General features: G+C 41.3%; 1 protein-coding gene across 1 annotated transcript in view; it reads left to right on the top strand.

Moving 5' to 3' along the window:
- DPP6 (dipeptidyl-peptidase 6) overlaps positions 1–24686 on the top strand; it is a 267407-nt gene that overhangs the window by 203026 nt on the left and 39695 nt on the right. Inside the window, exons 9-12 of the mRNA XM_010007008.1 lie at positions 10429–10580; positions 11644–11741; positions 16813–16936; positions 17777–17815. Coding sequence (XP_010005310.1) covers positions 10429–10580; positions 11644–11741; positions 16813–16936; positions 17777–17815 — 413 coding nt within the window. The remainder of the gene's footprint in view (positions 1–10428; positions 10581–11643; positions 11742–16812; positions 16937–17776; positions 17816–24686) is intronic.

Below are 24686 nucleotides of genomic sequence, written 5' to 3'. Positions count from 1 at the left end.
GGAGCTCGCTGCTGCCGCCGCCTGCCTGCCCGCCGCCGCTGCTGCCAAAAGTCCCAGCGCCGCCTGAAACCACCGCGTTTCCAGGGTCTGCAAAAAGCTGTGCCGCAGCTACTGGGGGGGGCGACCTGCGCTTGGAGTGCCCGCAGCCTCTTTGCTACCCAGCTCATCCTACCTGCACTGCCGTGGTGAGACAATTCCGGCTACCCCAGCTTATAGGGGAAAATATAATCCAGCCATTCGGGCATACCCCTCCCCTCTCCTTCCCTCACTTGAATAAGATGTGTAACTAAGGTGTACCCATATATGTTTAATGTGTTGTAATCACTCCTTTTGAACCTCCTGTCCCAAATTGCTTTGTTTTCCCCACAATAAACCTTGCTGTTGTTAGAAATATTAGTAAGCACTGAGCAAGTTATTCGCTCAAAAAAGTCAGGACATAAGTTCCTGTCTCCTCTGTGTGAGGCAATACCCACATGTGGATCTCTCAGCAAATCCTGATAAGTTAATACACTCCAATAAGGAGATATAATAGGTCACGGATCGTGACAGCACCATCCCTGGATGTGTTCAAGGAAAGGCTGGATGTGGCACTTAGTGCCCTGGTCTGGCTGATGTGGTGGTGTTGGTCATAGGCTGGACTTGGTGATCTTAAAGGTCTTTTCCAGCCTTGGTGATTCTGTGATTGTGAATTACCCACAGCAATGAGCTGCAGTTGCAAATTACTCAGAAGGTACTTACAAAGTGAAGTTCCTACAGATTTAGTGTCTCCATCTAACAGGCTTTCATGGAGAGCTGACAACAGGCTGTGGGTTTGTGTTTATGCCAGGAGATGGAAAAATACATTCTTATTATTGCAGTAGTGGCGTACAAAGGTGTGCCACTATGGACAGGTTTTCCAGATGCTTTTGTTCTTTGGAGTGAGTGTTAGGAGTATATGACAATGTGATCTCCAAGCAATATTTCTACTCTCATAATTCAGTCCCCATTTTCATTATTACCTCTGGGCACTCTGGCAGATCACAGACTTGCCTGTGTTGATGAACTGCCTGCACGTCTGTCTAGTCTAGCCAGGATGATCCAAGAGGGTTTTACTGTGGCTGCAGCTGACTCACACCACCAAAGGAGGAGCTCATTGTTAGGAGCTAGTGTGAGCATTAGTCATTAATGCTTCTGAAAGCAAACAGCCAAGGCTTGCTAAGGATAGCAGTGCACAGGGGAGAAAAAGGCAAAAGCAAAGAGAAGGGAAACTTGTGAAAAGAGCAGAAGGAGGATGTGGAGGCAACTCAGTGTTTGTTCAAAGAGGTGTATGTCATAGAATCATAGAATAGTTTAGGTTGGACAGGACCTTTAAAGGTCATCTAGTCTAACCCCTATCTTCCTTTATGTTTTGGAATGATTACTGCAAAACAGGCTTCAAAATCCTTGTGTGCCCTTGGTATGGCAGTGTGCTTAGCATACAGTCCGCGTGCTTGCCTGCCTGCTGTGGTTGCTCTGGGGGAAGTGCCAGACCTCTGGAGAAACTGCTCTTCGCTGATGGTGGAGACACAGAGTCCATGTGAGATCCAAGGGATGGCCCCTTTCCATCGGCTTTTTGCACCTCAAGTGCCCAGAGGAGACCCTAACCCCTCTGAACATTTCCAAATAGATTAATTCTTCTCTTATTTGTGAGAATCCCCCAGTACTTCTCAGATGACACCATATACTTGTGTGCATCTATTTGTTAGGGATGTTTGGTTTTGCTTATTTGGTGGGGTTTTTTTAGCAAATCCAGTTGCATGAATGATAGAGATTTTAAACATTCATCATTTCTTAGTTATTAGCACTGGGGCCCAGCCTCCTGCGTGTAGTCTGATGGGAGCTGTGGTGATGTACCTGAGGACAGGATCAGACCTGTAGTCAATATGCCAGCATTTTGAATGCCCCAAACTCTCAGAGAGCAGAGGAGGTCTGGCAGCTACTTGTCAATAACCTTGTAAACAACACCCCAATGCCCTGACTCATGTAACAACTACAGGATCTTTTACTGTTGGAAACACAACAAATTAGAGTGATCAATGGACCAGGAAAATAAAAACCCAGAAGTATTAAACCAGCAGTTTTGATGTGGGTGAGATGAGTAGCTTCAGGAAGTCTTTTCTGTCTGTCAGTAGATGCCATCCTAACATTAACTCAGTCCTGCTTCTTGGGTGTCCAAAAGATTCTCCTCAGGGAAACAATAGGGGGTATTGCTGGTAGTTAGAACTGTAGATAGGGAGCCTGTGTTGAAGTAGTCAGGATTTGGCCAGGCTGGCTGGCAGAGCTGCCTCTGATATGAGCACACTGGCTCTGCTGGACAGTGTTTGCTCTTCATCACTCTGTCATTCCCTCAGGAGTCCTCCCCAGGTATCAGAGAGCATCCAGTGGTGACATGACTTCTGCTGGAACATAGCAACTTGTGGTATTACACAGAGCTTCCTTAATCTCACAGAAGCAAAGATGGACCACAGCCCATATGCCTTCAGATTTGGCAGGGTTTGCCTGTTTGCCAAGCCTTGAGCTTGGCTCAGGCCATACAACAGCTCTTGAGAGATGTAGAAGTAAGATGTGACCTTGTTGATCACACAGAACACATGGAAAGTCCCACGGAGTCATCCTCAGTGCCCAGTGTGAATCACTCCACTGAAATTAGCTTCTCTCCAGGCTCTCAACGTTTAGGCACAGGGAAGCAAAAAGCACTGGTCAAACCCTCCTTCACTCTCAACACAATGTTCTGCAGGAGCAAAGGGCTGGAAGGCTGTGTGAGCAGAAAACATGTGGTCAAGCAATTAAACTGCATGACTAAGGGGAAATAAATGACACCTGCAGCCCACACCTTCCCTGCACCTGAGGAGAGGCAAATCTCCTGACTGAGCTCATTTCTGACATGAGGGTCTGCCACCTTCTTGCAGCAGCCAAACACATGGGAGCTCCTCTCTTGCATCTGTTCAGCTTCACAGCTGCATAATGCTGCTGCCATCAGATGGTGAGCTTTTTGGCTTGAGGATTTGAAGTTTAAAATGTGCTCTCTGAAGAATGTCCTCAAAAATGCCATGAGAGCAATTAATATTTTATTCCTCATGAGCTCATTGCCTGCCAGTGCCTGGGGAGGATTCATTCTGAGTATGACTAAAGGGTCACTGGGGTGGCTGCTCGGATTTTCTTAAGGAACTCTTGGACAATGGCACGAACACCTTGAGAACAGTTGTCTACACATGGGGAGTGTGAAATCAGGCTGAACCTGGAATTTGGGCTTAGCTAAAAAAATCAATTTCTGTTTTTCTCCGAAAGCTTGATGGACTGTTTAGTGGCACCGCAATGTTACTTTTTTTCCCACCTGGCTCAATTAGACAAGTGTGACAGAGGATTAATTGTACTGAAATGAATGGTGCTGCAAGGCCATTGCGGACAGCACAAAATAGTGTCAACACAGGAAAATGTAGATTGGGTATGGTCATATAAAAAAGTTTTACACAGTTTGTATACTCAGAACTGCTTTTACACACATTTTATACCTATTAAAATTACTTACTGTAAGTCAGTGTAGATGATGGAATTACAGAATTGTCAGAGTTAGAAGGGACCTCCAGAGATCATCCAGTCCAACTCCCCTGCTAAAGCAGGATAACCTAGAAGTTATCAGGGCTGCATCCAGGAGGGTCTTGAATATCTCCAGAGAAGGGGACTCCACAACCCCCCTGGGCAGCCTGTCCCAGGGCTCTGTTACCCTCATTATAAAGAAGTTTTTCCTTATATTTAAATGGAAGTTCACATTATTCTGCTTGTGCCCATTGTCCCTCGTCCTGTCACTGGGAACTATTGAATAAAGTCTGGCTCCATCCTCCTTGCACCCACCTTTTAGATACTTGTAGGCATTAATAAAGTCTCCCCTCAGCCTTCTCTTCTCCAGGCTGAACAGTCCCAGCTCTCTCAGCCTTTCCTCATAAGGGAGATGCTCCAATCCCCCAGTCATCTTTGTTGCCCTCTGCTGGACTCTCTCCAGTAGCTTCCTGTCTTGAACTGGGGAGCCCAGAACTGGACACAGTATTCCAGATGTGGCCTCACCAGGGCAGAGTAGAGGGAGAGAATGACCTCCCTCAACCCACTGGCCACACTCTTCCTAATGCACCCTAGGATTCCATCGGCCCTCTTGGCGACAAGGGCACATTGCTGGCTCATGGATAATTTAATATCTACCAGGGATCCCAGATCCTTCTCCTCAGAGCTGCTTTCCAGCAGGTCCCCCCTGACCTATATTGGTGCATGAAGTTCTTCCTTCCCAGATGCAGGGCCCTACACTTGTCCTTTTTGAACCTCATTAGGCTCCTCTCTGCCCAGCTCACCCACCTCTCCAGGTCACACTGGGTGGCAGCACAGCCCTCTAGAGTGTTGGCCACCCCTCCCAGTTTGGTATCATCAGCAAACTTGCTGAGGATACACTTTATCCTCTTGTCCAGGTCATTGATGAACATGTTGAACAAGACCGGCCCGAGTATTGACTCCTGGGGGACACAACTGGTTACAGGTCTCCAACTCGGCCCTGCTCCATTGATCACAACCCCCTGAGTTCTGTCACACAGCCAGCTCTCAATATCCTCACTGTCCACTCACCTAGCCCACACTCCCTCTGTTTCCTAATGAGGATGTTATGGGAGACAGTGTCAAAAGCCTTGCTGAAGTCAAAGTAGATGACATCTGCTGCTCTCCCCTCATCCAGTCAACCAGTTATATCATATAGAAGGCTAGAAAATTGGTCAAGCATGATTTAACCTTGGTAAATCCATGTTGACTACTCCCAATAACTTCCTGTTCTTCAACATGTCTAGAGATGACAGCCAGAACGAGTTGCTCCATCGCCTTCCTAAGGACAGAGGTGAGACTAACTGGCCTGTAGTTTCCTGGGTCCTCCTTCTTGACCTTTTTGAAGACTGGAGTGATATTTGCCTTCCTCCAGTCCTCAGGCACCTCTCCTGCTCTCCGTGACCTTTCAAAAGTGATGGAAAGTGGCCCACATCTACACAGCAGCAACTGGGAGAAAATGTGTTTGTGCATGCATTAAAGATGGGGGCCTTGTCTTCCAAAGCCATCCCTGAAAGACACATCAGTGAAGGCTGATATGAACAAAGTGTTTTCCCTAACTGGGGAAAAATATGTGCTTTCAAACTATACAATAGTAATCAATACGGTCGTCTGGTTGGTAGTTTGAGATGATCTAGTAATTGATTTTAAAACAGATGGCAGCTGTCAGATAAGAATTTTTATGTATTTGATGTTTCAATGAGAACCCTTGAGGTTTCACTGTCTCAGAAGTCTTTGTTTCCACTTTTCCTAGACCGCCTTTCTTTTTTTCTGATCTCTCTTCCTCTCATATTCTTTTGATGCTTCCTTCTGACAAATTCTTTTGAGCTTTCTTTCCTAATGTAAACCATGGCCTTTATGTTAGGCCTTAATTTAATCTTGTTTGAAATTCCTTTTTATTAGCAGCTTTAATAAACAGCAAAATGTCTTCAGCACACCAAGTGCTTAATGGGCTGAGCATCATCTACAATACATCACACAAGCAAAACCATTGATTAGGCTTCCTGGAACTGCTGCACTTTACCACATCAGCAATAAATAACACAGAAGGGGAAGTTCCTTCTGTCAGGCAAAATCTTTGTGCAAAAATTAAAATCTTCTGAAATTAATGTGTCTGTTGACAGACAACTAGATATATTTGTGTGTTCTTGTATCTATATCTGCTCAGAAGAGAAGCAAACTATTTATTTTCTGTCTTTGTCTTCTGTGTGCACATTATTAGTATTATTGTTTTAATTACCTACTGAAGAAGAGAATGCAATGTCTGGAACAAAAAGAGAGTTTCATTACATAAATTAAATTGATGTATATAATAGGAAAAACCTTCCAAGTGCCTTTGCCCAATACACCTTTACTTTGACCTCCTAAGATGCAGAAAGCCTCTACTTTTTTAGCTGTAGTTTAAAAACTCTTTCTGCTCAGTCTCCAAGGACACCTCCTCAGCTGTTAGAAATGAAAGTTACTTTTATGAAGTTAATGGCACTGCAGTTATTAACTGCAGCTCATCTGTATAACACGAGGAGCTTCACCAAGGGTGGACACACCACTCAGATCTCCAGAAGATCTCTTGATTATCTGCAGCACGGATCTATAAATTAATCATTCTTTCTTGGGAAAGAAAAGGTTCATTTCTTTGTATTCATTGAAATATTTTTCCCAGGCCCTCTTGTTAGAAGGCATTAGCAGTTGAAGACTGAAAATCTCTTGGGACCAGACTTGCACTGACTTGCTGGCTCCTGTAGAAGTTCTTTATGTGCCACCTCCAGTGGGGCTGTGTTGGTGTGGCTGCCACTGCCCTCCCAATGAGGGATGGAACAGGGACACGTGGCCACGGACACAACTTAGGGATGGCTGCAGAGTGGTGGGATCCTGCCTTGCATGGGGCAGAAGCATGTGGGTGGCCCAAGGAAAGTGGTTGATCAGGGTAGTGTCTGCAGGCATCTTAACTGGACAGGGGAGCTGGGTTATTGATGCTTGTAATACATAGAGCCTTGGTGGGTGAATTATACAGCTACTGTATAATATATAATTATACTGTATCCCTGTGTTGACTGTGATGACAGGAAAACATGTATATTTTTTTTCACTTGAAAATTATTCCTTTATTCCTTTTTCTCAGTTTTTCCTCCTGTTGTCATATTGTTTTGGGGTTTTTGTTTTGGGTTTTTTTTTTTGTGGTGGGTTTTTTTTGGAAGTGATAGGGGTTGCAGTGCTACCTGTTGGAGGATTGGTCTGAGCATCCTTGTCTTCTTGTGCAGCTCTCTGCTTCTGTTAACTCACACTTCCAAACTGCAAGTTGTTTTTTTGACAATTCAAATATTGGAAACAATCTCTAAACTACCAGTGGGTTTCCCAGTCAGTCACTGGTGAAGTCTCCATCCTTTCTCTACCAGCAAGCCAGAGATTTGCCACCTTAAGCAGAAAGGCATGATTGCCATATACCACTTAGGATGGACAAAGACTGCAGCACTAATTAGATTTTTAAAAATGCATGAAAAAACTCCCATGTCCAGGGCATTTACATTTACTTGTTAACAAAGAGGAGCTCTGCCTGTCTAGAACCCTGCACAGGCCCAGGGAGTGGATTTGTCATGGAAATGTCTGTAGAAAAACCACAATGACAGATGCTGGTTTACAACATTAAAATATCTGTATGGATTTCCAAGTGTGGTCCATACAACAGGTTTTATCCAGAATCTGCTGGTTGCCACTGAGGTTGCAAAAGATAAAGCCCTCATTGACTGCAAGGGAAGGCAGAGGTCTGGACATGCTTCAGTGGGAATGTTCAGTGCTTAGACAGAACTGGAGATGAAATTAAAAGCTTTTTTCTTTCTGTGGCCAAACCTTGCTAAAGGTGCTATATAAGTACGAAAAGGAATAGTAAAACCCATTCCTGAAGATTCTTACAGGACTGGGGTGGATATTGCCCATGGAGGAAGGTGCCAGATAATTTTTTAAATCTCTTCCAGCCCTTTGTCCTGTGATTCCTTGACAAGTTTGTTACCCTAAAGTAAGATACAAGTCTCCCATTTGATTGCTCTTGAAAGTACTGTTGGCATTTATTTAAAGTTTCAAACAAGCAGATACTTCCTTTCCTTTTGCTAGTTTTCAATAGCACACCTAGTAGAAATATCCATCCAGTCCCTAATAATAGGATTACCAGGTGGCTAGTATGTATCCTCATCAAAGATTCACTACTTACAAGCAAGGTCATCCAGCTGTTTCAGAGTGGTTCAATATTGAATGTGGTAACATGGAACAAGCATTGACTTGCCTGAGAACTCAGCCACCAAGCCAGAACGGGCAGTGTCACAGTCCTTGCGCAGTTAAGGCAACTGCACTCTTCATTCTCACTATTTTTAGGGTTTGCACATCCCAGTGTGATGGCTGGCAAGCAAAGCTGTGGAGAATGAAGAAGCACAGGGACACCAACAGCTGACCATGAGGAATCTGTGCAGCTTGCTCACATCATCCCTGCATCATGTAGCACCCAGCAACTGCAAGCTATGAGGGAGAGAGTAGAAGTTTTGATCAATTGCCACTTTATACTCTTAGCTAGGAGGCATTGAGGTATATGTGGAGTGGGAGTTTGGTGTTTAAGGAGAACCTGGTTTCTTATATAAGTGAGATGGGATCTGAACTGACTTTTGAAAGTCTCAGGAGTATTGAAGGCAACTGCTTTTCTGAGCATGTGGTAAATAAAAGTGCAAGGAAGAAACTGTTCCCAGCATTAAGTTGTCTGCAAATGGCATTTTATTTTCTGCTGAATTTTTTTTGTATGAATTTTATATTTCATAAGAATGCTCTGTACTTTGCTAAAACTAAGTGATCTCTCTAATACTGGCAAGGTCCTGGCTTTGTTTCAAGGCAAAGGTTCACACAGTTAAATCTCATTAACAGAGGACCACAAAACCTGCACTAAAACCTTTCTTGATGTGTGACCTTCAGCAGAACTGCTTCATTAAGCCTGAGATCTTGAAGAAAATGTTTACTGAATAAAGTCATTCCTAATTAATGTTAAAATGTCAAGGATGCATCTGCCAACCATTTTTACTCCTTTTCCTTTATGCTCTTAATTATCTCTTTAATGAACAACCAATATAAAAGTCACAAGCAGCATCTTTCAAACATGCACACAACAGGTGGGACAATGTAGCAAAGCAAATTTGCCAGACATTTGCTTTCCCATGTAATGGCAACTACCTAAACATCTTTGTGAAACCTCACTTGGATGTTGTCATTATGTATTGAGTATTTCATTTGTTATTTTTAGATAGCAAAACTATCAAGGTTGATTTTCCCTTGTACCCTTTCTAATGTTACCTTGTGTTGTATCTCAAGCCATATGCAAGTCTGAATTAACAAAGGTGTTCATTTGCTTTGTGATGAGTATAATTGTCTGTCTGTTCTTGAAGAATCACTTGCCCAAGAGGGTTTTTTTTTTGTAAAGAAATAAAACAGTCTTTGGTCAGTGTTTACTCTTCAAACTAGAGGGTTATTCTTATTGGATCAAGGGGTCATCACAAGGCCATGTACAAACATGCTGGGTCTGAACTCTGAAAATCCTGTTTTTGCAATGACCAGGGGTAAGACCAGATGTTTCAGCTGCTTAGACTTCAGTGAAGAAGGTTTAGGAACACTCTGCAGCCTCTTTAATTTTTATTCTCACATCAAAGTAATGAGACCTGTCTTCCTGCCCATCAATCTGTACAGCATATGCAAGAACTTCTGCTATGGTTTAAATAGGAATGACTCATGATATTAAGCCTATTAATGAAAATGGATTACATTACTGCCTTTCACAAAATGGGAGGTTTAAAAAGCTAAGTTAGTGTCTTCCAAATGTCAGTGACTGGAGACACTTTGGACAAAGAGTGAATTTTATAGCTATTCTGGATATCTATAAGCTGAAGTCATCTTTGCAATGAAGGATAGTAAAAAATAAGGAAAAGTATTAGAAAATATAAGTGCTTTAAACAGAAGTTCTGTTTCATAAGAATTAGGTTCTGCCAGCCTTCAAAATAATTTCTTATGATGGCAGTCTTGCTTCTTCCTTACATACTTGAACCCTGACGTGTTTTCATTGTAATCTTGCTGAGTATTTTTTCAATTACAACTGCATTATTCAAACCACCAAGAAATCTGTAATCCCAAAATGTATTGAAAACTGGTTTGCAAAAAAAAAAAAAAAAAAAAAAAGGGATAGGGATAAAAATCAACATGGTATCCAAACCACAGAGTCTAAAGCCTGGTGCCTTGTGAGGTCTTACAAAGTTCCAGCACTGCACAACCTATAAAAAGTTGCTATTTCTGTTTATTTCCAACTGCCAAAAGAGCTTAGAAAGGCTAAAAATTGTGTGTCTGGTATGATTGAGCTCTTTTTGGAGGACTAAAGCTCAGTCACTGCAGTTCTCTGCTAGCCCTGGGGGAGCCCCAGTTGTGTTGCCATCGGGCAGACAGGGACCCAAGCTCTGCTGACACGTGCATGTCTGTGTGTCCACACATCCAAGTGCAGGACACAGAGCAGGAGCAGCCAGGCAGCTTTTATTCTATCATTAGTACTAATATGAACAATTTGATGTTTCTTGAGCAAGACAATTATGCTAAATAACATATATTTGGAGTAATTGTTATCAGTTGTGTTCATTTGTGTATATGGCATCATTTAATGACTATTTTTAATTGACATGCATCTGGCATCTTCCCTGTGCTGTGATTAGACTGGGAGTTTCATATCTACACCATTTCATTTATAGCTGTCTAGTAATCTATGTCTAATAACCCTTTTTTCTCTGTTCTTGCCTTTTTTTTTTCTTTTTTTTTCTTTTTAATTAGAGGAGATCTTGAAGACTCATATTGCTCATTGGTGGTCTCCTGATGGCACCAGGTTAGCATATGCAACAATTAATGCTTCCAGAGTCCCCACCATGGAGATCCCAGTATATACTGGTATATACCCTACTGTTAAAACGTACCATTACCCAAAGGTAAGGGAAAATAAACAGTTCTGATGTTCTATCAACCTTTTGTCTTTTTTTATTTCCAGTGGGCTCAGACAGGAGACTGTACAATAGTGCACATTCATAAGCAATGAAAAGAAACAGATCTAAGGGAAGATCAACTATTCCCCAGTGAATGTGGTCTTCATTACTCTTCAGTTACATTTGTAAAATTGCATTTTTCTAATTTGAGTGTCAGTCCTTCTAAATATAATAAATATAAAATTTTAAAATTCTTGCTTTGTACCCACACAAAAGCAATTGTACTACCATGCTAGAACAGAGTTGTTGCTGTCTGAGAGTTTGGAAGCCAGCTTTTCTACTCTTAGATATAGATTATTTTGTACAGAAGGAAAATGTATTATGTGGGCTTCCTTAGAATACCCAGGATGACCTAATGTCAGAGGACATAGAGTGGTTTTGGAGACATGTTGTGCCTGAGCATTACCAAGAGCACAATGAAAGACTGAAAAGATGTAAGAGCAAATCTCTCCTTGACTGCAGAGGCCTCTACCCACTGTGGTTTCCTACAGCACAGAAGTGCACTGTGCTGCAGTCATGGCTTCTGGGTGTCTTGCTTTGTGCACTGGTTACCTAAGACCTCACATGTTGATCCAAATGGAACCATAATTTAACAGGAGAGTTATCCACAGGCATGCAGGTTTTGCAGAAGGTAACAGAGAGTCAGCAGGGGCTGCCCTTTCCTACAGTACAAAATGAATCAGTATTTTACTGTGTCTGCCAGCATCCTGTTAGACAGCCTTTTATCAAAAGATACATAAAAGAGTAATGTTTCTAGTGGCCATTATGCCAAGGCTAGAGGTGTACTAAGTAAAATTACCTCTTGGTTGTGCCTGCCAACCTCTCCACACCTCTGTGCCATGTCACTACAGTCACAATTTTCCTGCAACCAACCACAGCACCCCAGTCCATACCCTCTTACAATGGGAGTGTGTTTTATAATCCTTGGGGACTATAAAATGGGAGATTATACAATGATAAATCAAAATCATTCTGTGTTGTGTGGTATTCTTTTTTTCTTTACATCCAGGTTGGCATGGAAAATCCAACTATTTCTTTGCATGTTATTGGTCTGAATGGACCCACCCATGACCTGGAAATGACTCCTCCTGATGATCAGAGGATGAGGTGGGTGCCTTCTTGTTCTGGGATGCTGGACCCTATTTCTCTCATGGTTTTAAATCAGTCCTTGTGAAGATCATTTCACAGTGCTTTTCTCTGCCACTAGTAAAGGGTTTCATTTTTAATAAACCTGCTTAAAATGTTCCAAATAATTTTTCTTCTTACCTGTACTTTTGTAGAGCATTATTAAGTTTTTCCTACAAATCATTGTGACCCAGACGAACTTCACAGCAGGGTGATTTTTAAAGAGCTTGGAAAAATGTCCCCAAGCCTATAAGGAAACATTCCTTTCACATGTAATCACAGGCATGGTAAAGGGGATGTTGTCTGCAGCCTGTATGAAAGGCTATGATGTACAAAAAGGAACACAGAAAACACAAGCTCAGTGGTTCGTGAGATGGTGACAGGAAAATACCAGGCAGATATTCTTCATCAAAAATAAAAAGAAAATGTCTTTGCTGTTTTTAGGGCAAGTGAGTTTTAGAAGTTGGCCTGCAATTCAGCTAACTGCTTTCACACCCATTTCTATTAAAGTAAGTGCTTAAGACTGCAGTTAGCTAGAGTTTCTAAGTTGGGCTTGGGCATGTCCAAGCATGAGCTGCACTTTTATGGGTCTGCAAACACTTGAAAAGAAGATCACATTGCTCAGGAGAGAAGCAGCTTTAGATAAAACATGTCACTCCTCCCTGCAAAGCTTGGAGATTAGAGTCCAAATCCAGATTTCAGTAACTTTGATTTAAACTTGAAATAGCTTTATAGCAGGCCAAGAGACATCAGACTCTGCTTCTACATCTCAAGCATCCATAGTGACCCCTCCAAATGTAATGCTGCAACGTTATCCTTCCCAGGTACATCACTTGTTATGCTGGAGCATCCAACCGATGTGCATGCTCACCTGGTTTTAATGATTGCTAAACTAGATTGCAGGGTCTGTACTTCCAGTGCCAAGCAAGACAGAGGTGGAGCACATAGCTAAGGAAACAAGGCATCTTGAAGGGCAGGGGAGGGTGCGGGGATAGTCTCCATTATTCATGGTAAATATATCAGGCCTCTGGATAGGCTGTGTAGTCATCTGAGAGGATGCTACATCAGTCGGGTGCTTTATGGTGGGAGTTACTTTTCTTTGCTAGGAAGGTCAGAGTCAGCCTCAGAACATATTTTCATTGAATCACTCTGAAATACTGCACTTCAAATCAATTTATGCAACAAAAGGTGTATGACCTGTGAGCAAACCAAATGGGCTCAACTGCACTTGCCTTTCAAATAAATCACACTCCACATCTGTACACAGCAGGCAGCCATTCAGGGCCACAGTATTCCCATCACAGTATCAGAACAGCAGCTCCTGGACAAGATCATTTTTCTGTTGCTAGCATACTCTGTCAACAGAGAGACTCAACCCATATTTTAATTACAGCAATAACTTCAGACTGCAGGATCCAAGTGTTGTTAATAAATTTGTCCTCTATTGTTATGGGTGGCTGTAATCAATATTGTAAAATGATTATATTAAAAATATAATTAATATATATAATTATATAAAAATATCTACTTATTAATTAGTCTCTGTATATTTCATCAAAACCATGGCAATTTCCATCCCTAGGGCATGATATATGTGGTGCTGCTTGAGCAATAGGGGTGCATTTTCATTATGCATATGTTTTCTGAAATGAGAAGATTACTGTGATAACATTTCATTAAAAAAGACAAGAGGGATGTACTGTACAGTTAGTTACAGAAAACAGTTTCAAAAAAGCAGGGGAAGCTGGTTATCAGGATCTTCAGGCAGAGTAGTCCTATCTGATACATTTCAATGTGCTCAATCTGTTCACACAGATGATATATGGACAGAGCAGTACTTCTTAGTGTTCTTTTTATCTAGAGCAAAGTGTTTTAGTACAATTAATAAAGCTGAGAATAAAATGGAGATATGCCAGGGTCTTTTTTTTTCTTTCAGAATCAAAGGAAGTCAGAAATTTTGCACAGAATTAAAATGTTATCAGCTGAAGAAAAAAAAAATTAGGCTGATGATGGGAAAACATATTTTGGGGGGAAATATACAATTTTGGTATTTTTTCCTTTTAAAAAATATTTAATTCTGAGCAATTTTGCCAAATTTTCTCCATCGTCCTGGCCATGCAGATAGTCAAAGGACAGGGAAGCCTGCCAGGGGAGGAAAGGATGAGATAACTGGGTTGGTTCAGTGCTGAAAAGAGAAGGCTTAAGGGAAACCTCATCACCATGTTCCAGTACTTAAAGGGTGGCTAAAGAGAAGAGAAAATTCCCTTTTTACAAAGAGTCACGTGGAAAAGATGAGGAATAATGGGTACAAATTACTCCTGGGGATATTCTAATTGGGCACAAGAAGAAAAATGTTCACTATGAGAACAGTTGGTGGTTGGAATAATCTTCCCAGGGAAGTGGTGGGTTCCCCAACATTGGACACTTTTAAGATTCAGCTGGTGCTGGGCAATCTCATCTAAGCCATTTTTCTGCCTAGAAAGGTTGAACCAGATGTTCCTTGAGGTCCCTTCCAATCTGGTATTCTATGGTTCTATGAAAAAGTGAGTGAGAGAGGGGGTGGAAATTTCAGGGGAGAAAAAGTATCCTAACATTTAATGCCTGACAGACACTTTTTTCCTTTGGTAAAAAGCATTAGACCCTAAGATTTGAGTCAGCAGGTGATCAGAGTTGGGCCATGATCCAATTAATTTATCGCTTCATATTTGCCTCCCAGGTAGCAAATTAAAGATACATGTTATCTCCCCTGAGTGCAGAAATCATCACTGGTCCTTGTGTAGGTCTCAAACAAATAAATAATGAGGACAACTCAAGTCTGGATCAGAGGCAGGAACTGACTGTGCCCCAGGGACCATGGGCTGCTGCCTCTCCCTTGGCCACATCATATATCATTGTGTCTTCTTTGTGGTGTTTCTATCTTTATTACTGTTGTCATTGTTTATGGCTTTATTGCTGTTGTCATATTTAAAATATTCATATTGTAGATTCATACATCATACTTTAGATTCATACCTCCAAAAAGCAGCCAAGTAAAGTTAGGGTATGAATTAAATATGCTGTACAATAACCAGTCTTGTATGTTTGCAAACCCAACCACCACCATCTTTCCTGGAATGTCTATAAACAAAGTAGTCGTGTACCTGCTGATCTAAATTTTGCTCTATGGGAAGAACTATGTTCTCCTTACATCAGCTTCATATAAAATCTGCTTCAGGTGAAGCAAAAGGGCTTGGGAAGTGCCCTGACTCCTTGTTTATCTCCACTGGCTGCTCAACCAATACAGATGCCAGAGTTGCAGGTGTTTAAAATTAACTGAGAGGAATCACCCCTTATTGTTTCTTTTTTTTTCTCTGCAAAACTTGAAGCAGGAAACTTGGGTGTCCTACAGAAGAGGTGTGAAGTAAATTAAAGTCTCCACACCACTCTGAGACTAGAACAACTGTGGTAGGATCTGCAGTTGTCTGCTGGCTGGTGTGTCTGTGGGCTTGATGGCTGGGAGAGGCTTCAGAGAGAAACTGGGTCTCCATACCCAGCTCCAGTGTGGTAGGGAAGATAATGTTTGACATAAAATAATAATTAAAAGTTCTTGAGAAAGATCTGTGGCTCCTGTGTTTAAACAGAGAGAGGTATGTAAAAACTGAATCTACATCCTTCACACTTTAAATTGGAATGATGGCAAAAATGCTCCAAGCCACAATATGTGTTAAATTCACATTCTGGGAAAGAAGAAATGGTTTAACTGTTTAATTTTACTTTGTTGTTTTTTTTTCTTCTTAGGGCTTATGCTATTGCTGATGGAGACTAAAATTTTATTTTAGGCACTGAATTTTCAGCTGTTGTCTCACCTGGAAGTATCCTTCCTTCCAGGGCAGTGGATGCAATTGCTGAGGTCCTTTGTTATTTTCCCCCAGCCAAACTCAAGCATTAAATATTACAAAATCAGTTTCCAACTTGTTATTTTGCTAGACAAACGGGCCTTTGTTGCTCTTGCCCTTTCTCTTCAGTATATGCAGGAGAGCTTGCCAGAACACAAAGTACTCTCCAGTGACACAGCACATTAATTCCAACGAGAGCAACAATTCCTTATACATATTTTATGGCAAACAAATGAACTAATAAAATTTTTATACACTGCATGCTGTGAAGTCGTATTACAATTCAAGGATGTCTTTGGCCCACGTAGCCCAGCAGCTTATTCGAACATCACCAGCTTTGTCAGCTCAGCCAGAGTTTTACCCTACAAATGAAGTGGTGAAGCCCTGAATTGCTGCAGAGGTGGACACCTCTGAGTACCATGTATTTAATCATGATCCTGTATTTTCCAGCCCAGCTCAGCCTAGGTGGTTCCATTGCTCACTATTGCACAGGACTTTTCCTAAAGATTACATGGCTGTGCAGGACTGGTGACTGGCTCCAAGTATTGTCACTGAATATGGTACAGGGAATGTGGGTTGGCAGTTATGCTGATGCAAACTGTCACATTTCTGCTGCCATCTTTATGGCAACCAGCTGCATCTGCTTTACAGAAACCTCATGTCTCTGAATTCTATCCTACTTGCTATTTTTTCATTTTAATGCAACACTAGTAGATATTTTGGTGTGTATTAGGCATTTTTAGAGGCCATTAACTCTTCATAAGCATAAAGAATGTAGCCATTGGCCGTGATGGGCCTGAGTCAGCCAGTTAGTGTGCTCAGAATGGAAATTGTTTCCAATTTCTTTTCCACCTGTGCATAAATGTTTAGCTCCAGGCATTTCAACCCTTCTTGGAAGACTGAATAACTTGAAAGATTCTTTATCTCTGCATTCGTCTCTTCTTTGAAAATGACTTTCAGAAGTGACAGATAAAACACCTGCACAGCCCTAAAAATGTCATTTTTAGGGGTTGAAATCTGTACATGAGGAAGCCTAGAGACATCAAGATGCAGCATCCTCAATAACCAGACATCTCTCCTGGACTGTTTGCCTGCAGCAACCTCCGACTGCTCGGCCATGTGGCAATGCATCAGGGTGCCAGCATTGTCATTTGGTTTGTGTATGTCTGTGTTTGCAGGGACTACTACATCACCATGGTGAAATGGGCAACCAGTACCAAGGTGGCAGTGAACTGGCTGAACAGGGCCCAGAACGTGTCTATCCTGACACTGTGTGATGCCACCACAGGAGTCTGCACAAAGGTAGGAGAGATGAGCCCAATGGTCACTTAGATATAATCCACACAAGGAGGAAGTATTTCAGCTATCTTACCTGGCAACAAGTCAGGAGGCACAAATTTATTTAGGCAGACATAGAATCTCAACAATGTTTGCAATATTTATTTTTTTTTCCTCTTTACACTTTCTAAAATGCCAGGGATGTTATGTCCCTGCTCATACTGTGTGTGTGTGTGAGAGCAGCTACTGCTCTTGAAATAACTATAACATGCACAAGCACTCACACATCAGCTGTTTGCAATCCAAATATCTTTGCAACATTCTACTTTAATGGCATGATATGTATTTAATGGCTTTTAAATTGGCTCATGCTCATCTACCACAATCCATTTTAGTTAGTTCATGCCTTCTCTAGACTTCCTAATATAAACAGTGTATTGATATAACCTGATTAAGTACTAGGGAATACCATCTTTTAAAGTGTCATAGATGTTTCCACAGTAGAAAAGTGTTTTGATATACCTGTCCCTTGAAAAAAACTATGCAATACTATGCATAGAGCCCAGTGCAGAATCTTAATTTTTATTTCCACCTCTATTTGCTTCTTTTGGGCATAATATGTCTTGTGGATGTATGTGTTTTGTCTTTATGAATAAAAGGTTTTCTTGAATGAGTGCATGCTTCTTCATCAGAGCAGAAAGACAAGGGGAGCAGGCACTGGATGGTACTCCTGAAGCACATATTTAGGGCAATTTCTTTGTGCTTCTGGATGACTTTCCAGATTAAATCCAACTGCTTCCTGCATTGATAAGTAAAATGTGATAGATACAAAGTATGGTATTTAATGATCTTGTTTTGTTTTAGAAACATGAAGATGAAAGTGAAGGATGGCTGCACAGGCAGGTAATGCTGGTCTTCTCTTTGTGGTCAAGTTTTGGTAGGTTTTTTTCTTTGTTTCTTTTTACCCCCAAGAGGAAAAACTGATTTCCAGAGATGAGAAAGATACTTGGAAAATGGCATAGTTTGTATTGCAGAAAACAATTTCCCAGTAATAAACAAGTTCTTATTGAAGATGCCATCTTCTGTGGTAGAACCCACAATTCATAGTCAGGAGTTTACTTGGATTTAAAAGAGGCAAAAAGCTGATGCAGGTGGAAATTCGCTCACTGACAGTATCTGTGTGAGACTTGTCAGCCTCAGATAGTTCTTCATACCCTATGTCAAGATTGAGGATGATTTTAAGCAGTATGGTGGTTGGTCTTCATTGAAAGCACTTGTGTCAATGGAGAGACAAAATCATGCAAATAAGACTTTTAAGTCATTTAAGCTTCCACGGAGCACAGAATGAGGAGGAACTACCTGACACAGTTTAAGATCCTGTTTTAACAGACAACTGTATCACATATTTCCTCTGACACTCCAGCACATACTATCACACTGTATTTTTTTTCAGATCAGGATATTTTTTTGACTTATATGTATATAAAACCTCTAGATTTCCAGCACGTAAATCTCTGGAAGATCATATATAACACTTCCTCACCAGTCAGTTTGAGAAGTGATCTCAGATTTGATTAAGTTGTTCTTGAGAGAGGAGCTGCTGATACCAGTTCAGCCACAACACTGAACTGTTTTTCATGGAATATGTGAACACCAGACAGGGAATCACATGTCAGATAAATATATTGTACTATATTCATCCAAGTCCAGATTTAAAGCATTTCACATTTTTGTCACAGCTTGTTCAGAGAATCCAAGAACCTGTAGAAAATTCAGTACCTCAATTCACAGCAAGAACAATGATCGCCTCTGTTCCACTGGCTGTAGGACAGCACTGGGCTAAGTCTGATCCACATAGAAAATGATTATGCAGAGGAAATATATTTTATGGTCCAAGCATTTCAAATAATCTTTTGCTGCTATACTCAGGTATAGAGTAAAAATGCTGCTGAAGTATTATTTACATTTTATAAGGGCAGTATTGGCTTGGGTAGAAGCCTTAAAGACAAAGTAAGTCAAGAGAAAATTGCCCATATTTTCTATCTTTAAAAAAAAACCAACAAGAAAATACTTCAAAAGATTAATTTCTTTTATAAATCCAATAATAATACTTCCACTGCTGTTTACTGGGACTGTCATTAATGTAGTGCAGTAGCACCTGTGATTTTACACTGCTGTGGTTCCTTACTCATTTCCCTACTATATGGACCAGCATTAAGAGATAGTGCATTAAAAGATGGTGTTTTGTCCAGCATAACTGTAGTAAACATCTTCCAGGTTCTAATGGCATCGGTCCAGGGAAATATAGTTTGTTTTACTGCACCTCAAAATTTCAGATACTTAGTTTATGGTTAGAGAAGGATGTTCATTACAGCCAAATGAGTCAGACATCTCAGCACTGAACTAAGATAACATTTGCTATGGACGTTGGAGACATTTGCTAACACTCTTCCACAGCTTTTGTAAGAATCTGAATTGCAGACCTCTTTTGCCTACTTTTCTGACAACAAAATTACTTAAAATTCTAGTTTTGACTGCATGTATGATTACTAGGAAAACTGTATTTCTGTGTTTACCTTTTACACTAAGACACATTCATCTAGATAACTGGAAAGTTATTTTCATGCCACGTGTGTCTGACTATGATGTGAAAATGTTAAATAATGGTGCAAGTCCCCTAACCTCTTTAAGGAGGAGATGAATTGCATGTTAGGCAGCTACGGAAGGAGCTCAGGAGTGTGACTGAACTCAGAATGAAGACTCCTTGGTTTAGACATTCTAATATAGGTGTAGGCATATGAGCCAGGTGCCCAGTTCTCTACTGCAGTCAGCCAGTATGGTGACCAGTGTGGTCACAGAGCATGGATCTTGAGCATGATTCAGCCTTCCCTGAAGAAGACATCCACTGCCTCATTGGCCAACTTGTTCTATGTGCTCCATGGACCATTTTTTTGAGAAGTACCCCCATTTTAAATCAATAGGACTGAGAAATCTAACTGCTTGACTCATTCTTTAAAATACTCATTCAAAGTACTCCCTATGCCTGGCTTGAAAACCATACAAGAACTTTACCTGTTTTCTTGGGAGTTTGAGTACATCTGATCTTCCTGGAATAGGGGCAACTTCACAGTAGGCTGGGAGCAGGAGACAAGGATTAAAAACCATCAGTATCAGAAGATACTCACCAGAGACATGAGGGAGACTCCAAGGATGACAGGGCTGATTTTTTCAGCTCTTTGAAATAGGGGGAGTTCTGAGATAGGGCATGTGAGCCATAGATTTGAATATTGTTGTTGTAGTAATATTTCACTGAGATTTAATAGTTTGTATAGAAGGTCATGGTAAATGGTCTTGTGTTCTCTTCTGGGCTCATTAATACATTTTACTCAAGTTCAAAAACGTAGGAGAGCCTTCCAGAGCCTCTCCAACACAGGCAAAGAGAAATACTGGTGTCACTGTCTCTGTAGCTGAAAAACAGGATAAATTGCTCAGAGTACAGTGAGAAATATGCAGTATTTGTAGAGATGTCAGATGGTATGACCAGAATTTTCAAACTTTTTGCTCAAATAAGAACAGGGAAATATTCACTGAAGCTGCCTTGGGATTTTGGAAATTTTTACTGCTTTTATTCATATGTATGCTTGTGCACTTCTGAGCATAAAAGCCAGGCTGAACTTTACTCATACTTCTGCTTAAATATACAAATAATTCAAATCAGTAATTATAGCTGTAAACAATTTTGTGAAGAAGCCATTTCACAATAGTGCCAGTGATGGTCATATTCAGACAGTGAGGCAGCAAGGGATAAACAAGACAATTTCTGAGAACCTGCTGAAGAACACCTTTGGTGACATTTTAATTGGCTTATTTATTTAATTGGGAATGTGCCTGAACAAATTGAATTATAAAACAGGGTGTTATTCCAACTCCACCAAAGGCTGTGGGCTTTGACATTGACGTTGACATTGACACTGACATTGACAGGAGATGACAACAAAGTTGTTTAGAGACATAAAACCTCCAAAACTACCTGTGTAGGCTGGCTGGCCACCCCGGTAATAGTTTATTTGGGCTGAGCTCTGCTTTTCGGTTCTCCTGTTTCCCAGGGATTTCAGTCTGAAAATGAGGGCTTCTGCTCTGTCAGAAGGTTGAGATGCTGAAAACCTCACAGTATTTTTCTTTTACAACTCCCTTGTCTTAGACCTGACAGCATGATTACCCAGTAATGATTCTCTTATACAGTTAATAGACAGTATGAAATAAGATTATTTTAAGTAAAAACAACTCAGAAAACCTTATAAACAGGACTTTTTCACCCACCCTGTAAAGCCCTTTTGTCAAGTAACAACACCATAGCTGACCTAATGTTGCCCTAAAGACAAAGGATGCAGCAGAAATAGGACCCAAAACCCCCATTATTCAAATACCCAAATTCATCTGCCAGAGCTGACAAAGTAGCTTCTGACTATAGAGTCTTTGCCACTTAAATGAGGAGTCCTGGTTTCATCCAGTGGAGGCAATTGGTACCCAGGGTCATGGGCTCCTCTCCTCTCCAGTTGATGACCCTGTATTTTGGTGCAGGTGCCCTGGCTTCAGAGCTGGCCATTGGTGTGGTGCACCCAGCCACAGCTGAACATGGGGGCAGAGGTGGAAGGTGAAGCTCAGCATTGTCCCTGAGGCTAAGTGTGGCAGGGGATGGAAAAAGATCTTCCCCCTGTGCCCAAAGGAGAAGGTGACTTCATTGTCACAGTAATGCCAATGTACATTTATAACACTTTCTTGGATTTTAGTGACCTGTTTGCCCAAATGCAAAGACTTAAAAGGATTTATGTCACATATCTCTATATCAAAGCTATTGGCCTGTGACACTGAAATATCGGGATATTTCCCTGAGGGAATAAAAACCTACAGAGCAAAATCAAGAATTCTGGGATACGTGAAAGTGGATCAGACAGAGAGAGCAAGAGGCTGTGCTGAGGAAGGGAAAAGGCATCAGAGGAGAGATTGGAGAGGATTTGGTTATTCAGTGTAATTGATTTCCTTTTTAAAACTCGAGGATGAACCAGAAAAAGGTAATTCTCATGACAGTATAATTCTCAGTCAGTGATAAAACCAAATTTCAAAGACTCACTTTTGTCTGTTATATCTGTGAGGATACCTGTGGAGTCCAACCAAAAGTGTGCAAAACACTCTACTCTAGAAGAGTAGGAAGCAGGGAGTGTGTTGAACCATGGAAGCACAGGCAGGCCAGGTTGGAGCTGCAACCTGTGGTGCTACAATATGATGAGTGTACAATATGATGATTTATCCAGGTCAATGTGCAAGTGGTTTTGGTGGTGCTGTACATATGGGTACACATGGCTTTCACACTCTCCAACTTACCATAAAGGGGGTAATTTCTCTTTCAAATGTTTGTCCCAGTGCAAATCATGCAAGTCCTCAAGGTCAGAGACACTTGAGCACTCCCAGCCGTGCTGCAGGTGCCTTACCTTTCCTTCTTTCACTGCTGGAGTCTTCCTCGAGTGGCTGGAGATCCACTGATGCTCTCCAAACACAATTTAATACATTCTACCTTTTTTTTGTTAAATGTTTATTCCTTATTCCAGGATTTCTAGGACCTACAGAAGCTCAGACTGTCTTTAGCATTGTCCTCTCGTTTATCCTGATTCTGCCAAACTCTGAGGAACTCCTTGGGTTCATCTCCTGACCATTTGCAGATACACAGACATGTGTTGTGCAACTCTGAACTCCAGCCCTGATCCCTGCAGGAGTCACAGTGACCTCCAGCAGCCTCGCATCACATTATCTTTTCCACCAAAGCTGGAGTTTTTGGTGGCATCATTTTGATACACAGCCATAGACAGGTGGCTGGAAACAAAGTTGCTGCCTCTTTCTTTTACTGATAGCAATTAAGGTTGGTTCATCCCACCAATTCCTTCTCCAGCCACAGGATCATTCTTTGTTTATTGATTATTCCTTCAACTCTGAGGATGACTGGGTAGTCCTCAGCTCCCACCACCTATTTCATTCCTCCTCCACCTTGGGGACAATTGCCCATTGCAGCTGAGAAACTCTGGGTAGATCTTCTTCCTGAACCTGATCTGCTTCCTGTTCACACAGACCCCAAAAAGGCAAATGGGATGAGGGACCCACATTTACTGAGTCAGATTTAACCTTCCATTTAAGCTGCTGTGGAATCACACAACAGTTACTTTTTGCCCCTGAGTCTGAGAGCACTGAGTTATTGCTACGTGTAGCTTTGTCCTTCATTGGCCCAAAGCAGAGGATTTCTGGAAACTGACCTTCACAGTTTGGGTAGAATCCATTTATCTAAATACAGAGATCTGCCTGAGCAAAAAGACAAGAAGAGCCATAAAGACCTAAGAAGTGCCCTGCTGAGCCTCTGCTCCATCACTCAACCAGTCCAGCAGCTGATGGTATCTCAGGAATAATAAAAATATCATAGACATTTGAGACTATATCCCTATTCCCTTAGGATCTGTTAATGACTCGTGTCATCGTGTTTGTTAATCCCTTTTTGCACCTTCTGATACCAGCTGCTTCCATAAGTCTCCTGGAGAAAAACTCCCAGAAATTCCCTACCTGCTGCATAAGAAAAGTTTTGTTTTTGTTTTTGTTTTTTTTACCAGCATTAAACTGATTTCCTATTCTTTTAAAGGAGGGGCTCTTCTGTTCTAGTGCTGTGAGACTCAGTCAGTAATAGTCAACTTGAACTGGCTTGATCTGTTTGGATCACATGCAGAATATTCTGATTACATGCTCAGTGGAGCTCTCTACAGTATAAAACCCTGTTCCAAAAGACTTCCAGCCTTATGTCCCCCCCCCAGTTGCCATCCAGGATAACCCACCATCCCTGTCAAGATCTTAAACAACATTCTAGTATTAATGTATTAATGCATTGTCTTCCCAGCAACAGGAACATGCAAACAGACTGTCTCATAACATCAGTCAAGTGCTAAAGCCTCACATCTGTCATCTGTGCTGGGTACCTCCTTCCCCTGTAACTGAATGAAACTAAAACTAATCTGCACAATTCCTGCTTCCCCTGGCAGAGAGATATTGCTGGAATATATAATGCAGCAGACACAGATATAGAAATGTAAGGTGGACTCATTGCTATTTACCTCAGTAAAGGAAAACCTGCCAAGCAGAAGGTTTACCCAAGTTATCAGAGTTGTTTTTCAATGAGTTTTCCCCTGTCATGAAAGGCATTTGGAAATAATAGAGGGTTTTGTGTTTCAGGTTCCAGAACAATGTCAGAAACAAATGAAACCATTATTTCATAGAGCTGCAACAAACTGTAAACGGGTGTAGTTTAAAATATACTGAAAAGCTAAGCAGGGGAAAATAAAAGGAAAAACAAACAGTTTGAACATGTAATACAGTGCTGATAACTCTGATAAATGGTGGAGAAGAATTAATCAGAAAAGAACTGGAAGGAAAGGAACATACAGTAAGAATAATGTGTTAGCTTATGAGAAATAAAAATGCTTGTTTCTTTGCTGTAGGTGTTTGCATTATCCACAAGTCTCCCAGTACAACCAAATTCTTACTGGTTCAGTGAGGTATATTGACACATGCAGAGCAGAAAGTTGGAGTGTTAAATAAACACTAAGCCAAAGAAGGACCCAGAAGAGGCTGAGCAACAGTGTTCCTGTTGACTGTCCGTGAAGAAGAAGGAGCCACAAAGGTGGGCCAGGGCAGGCAGGGCTCAGCCAATCCCCAGGAAGGGCCGATATCACAGGAGTGGTTG

Source organism: Chaetura pelagica, unplaced genomic scaffold (genome assembly GCF_000747805.2).
Source record: "Chaetura pelagica isolate M959 unplaced genomic scaffold, ChaPel_1.0 scaffold17, whole genome shotgun sequence".
In the NCBI taxonomy this organism is placed as follows: Eukaryota; Metazoa; Chordata; class Aves; order Apodiformes; family Apodidae; genus Chaetura; species Chaetura pelagica.
The sequence above is the reverse complement of the archived record's forward strand: the minus strand, read 5'-3'. Positions and strand labels throughout refer to the sequence as shown.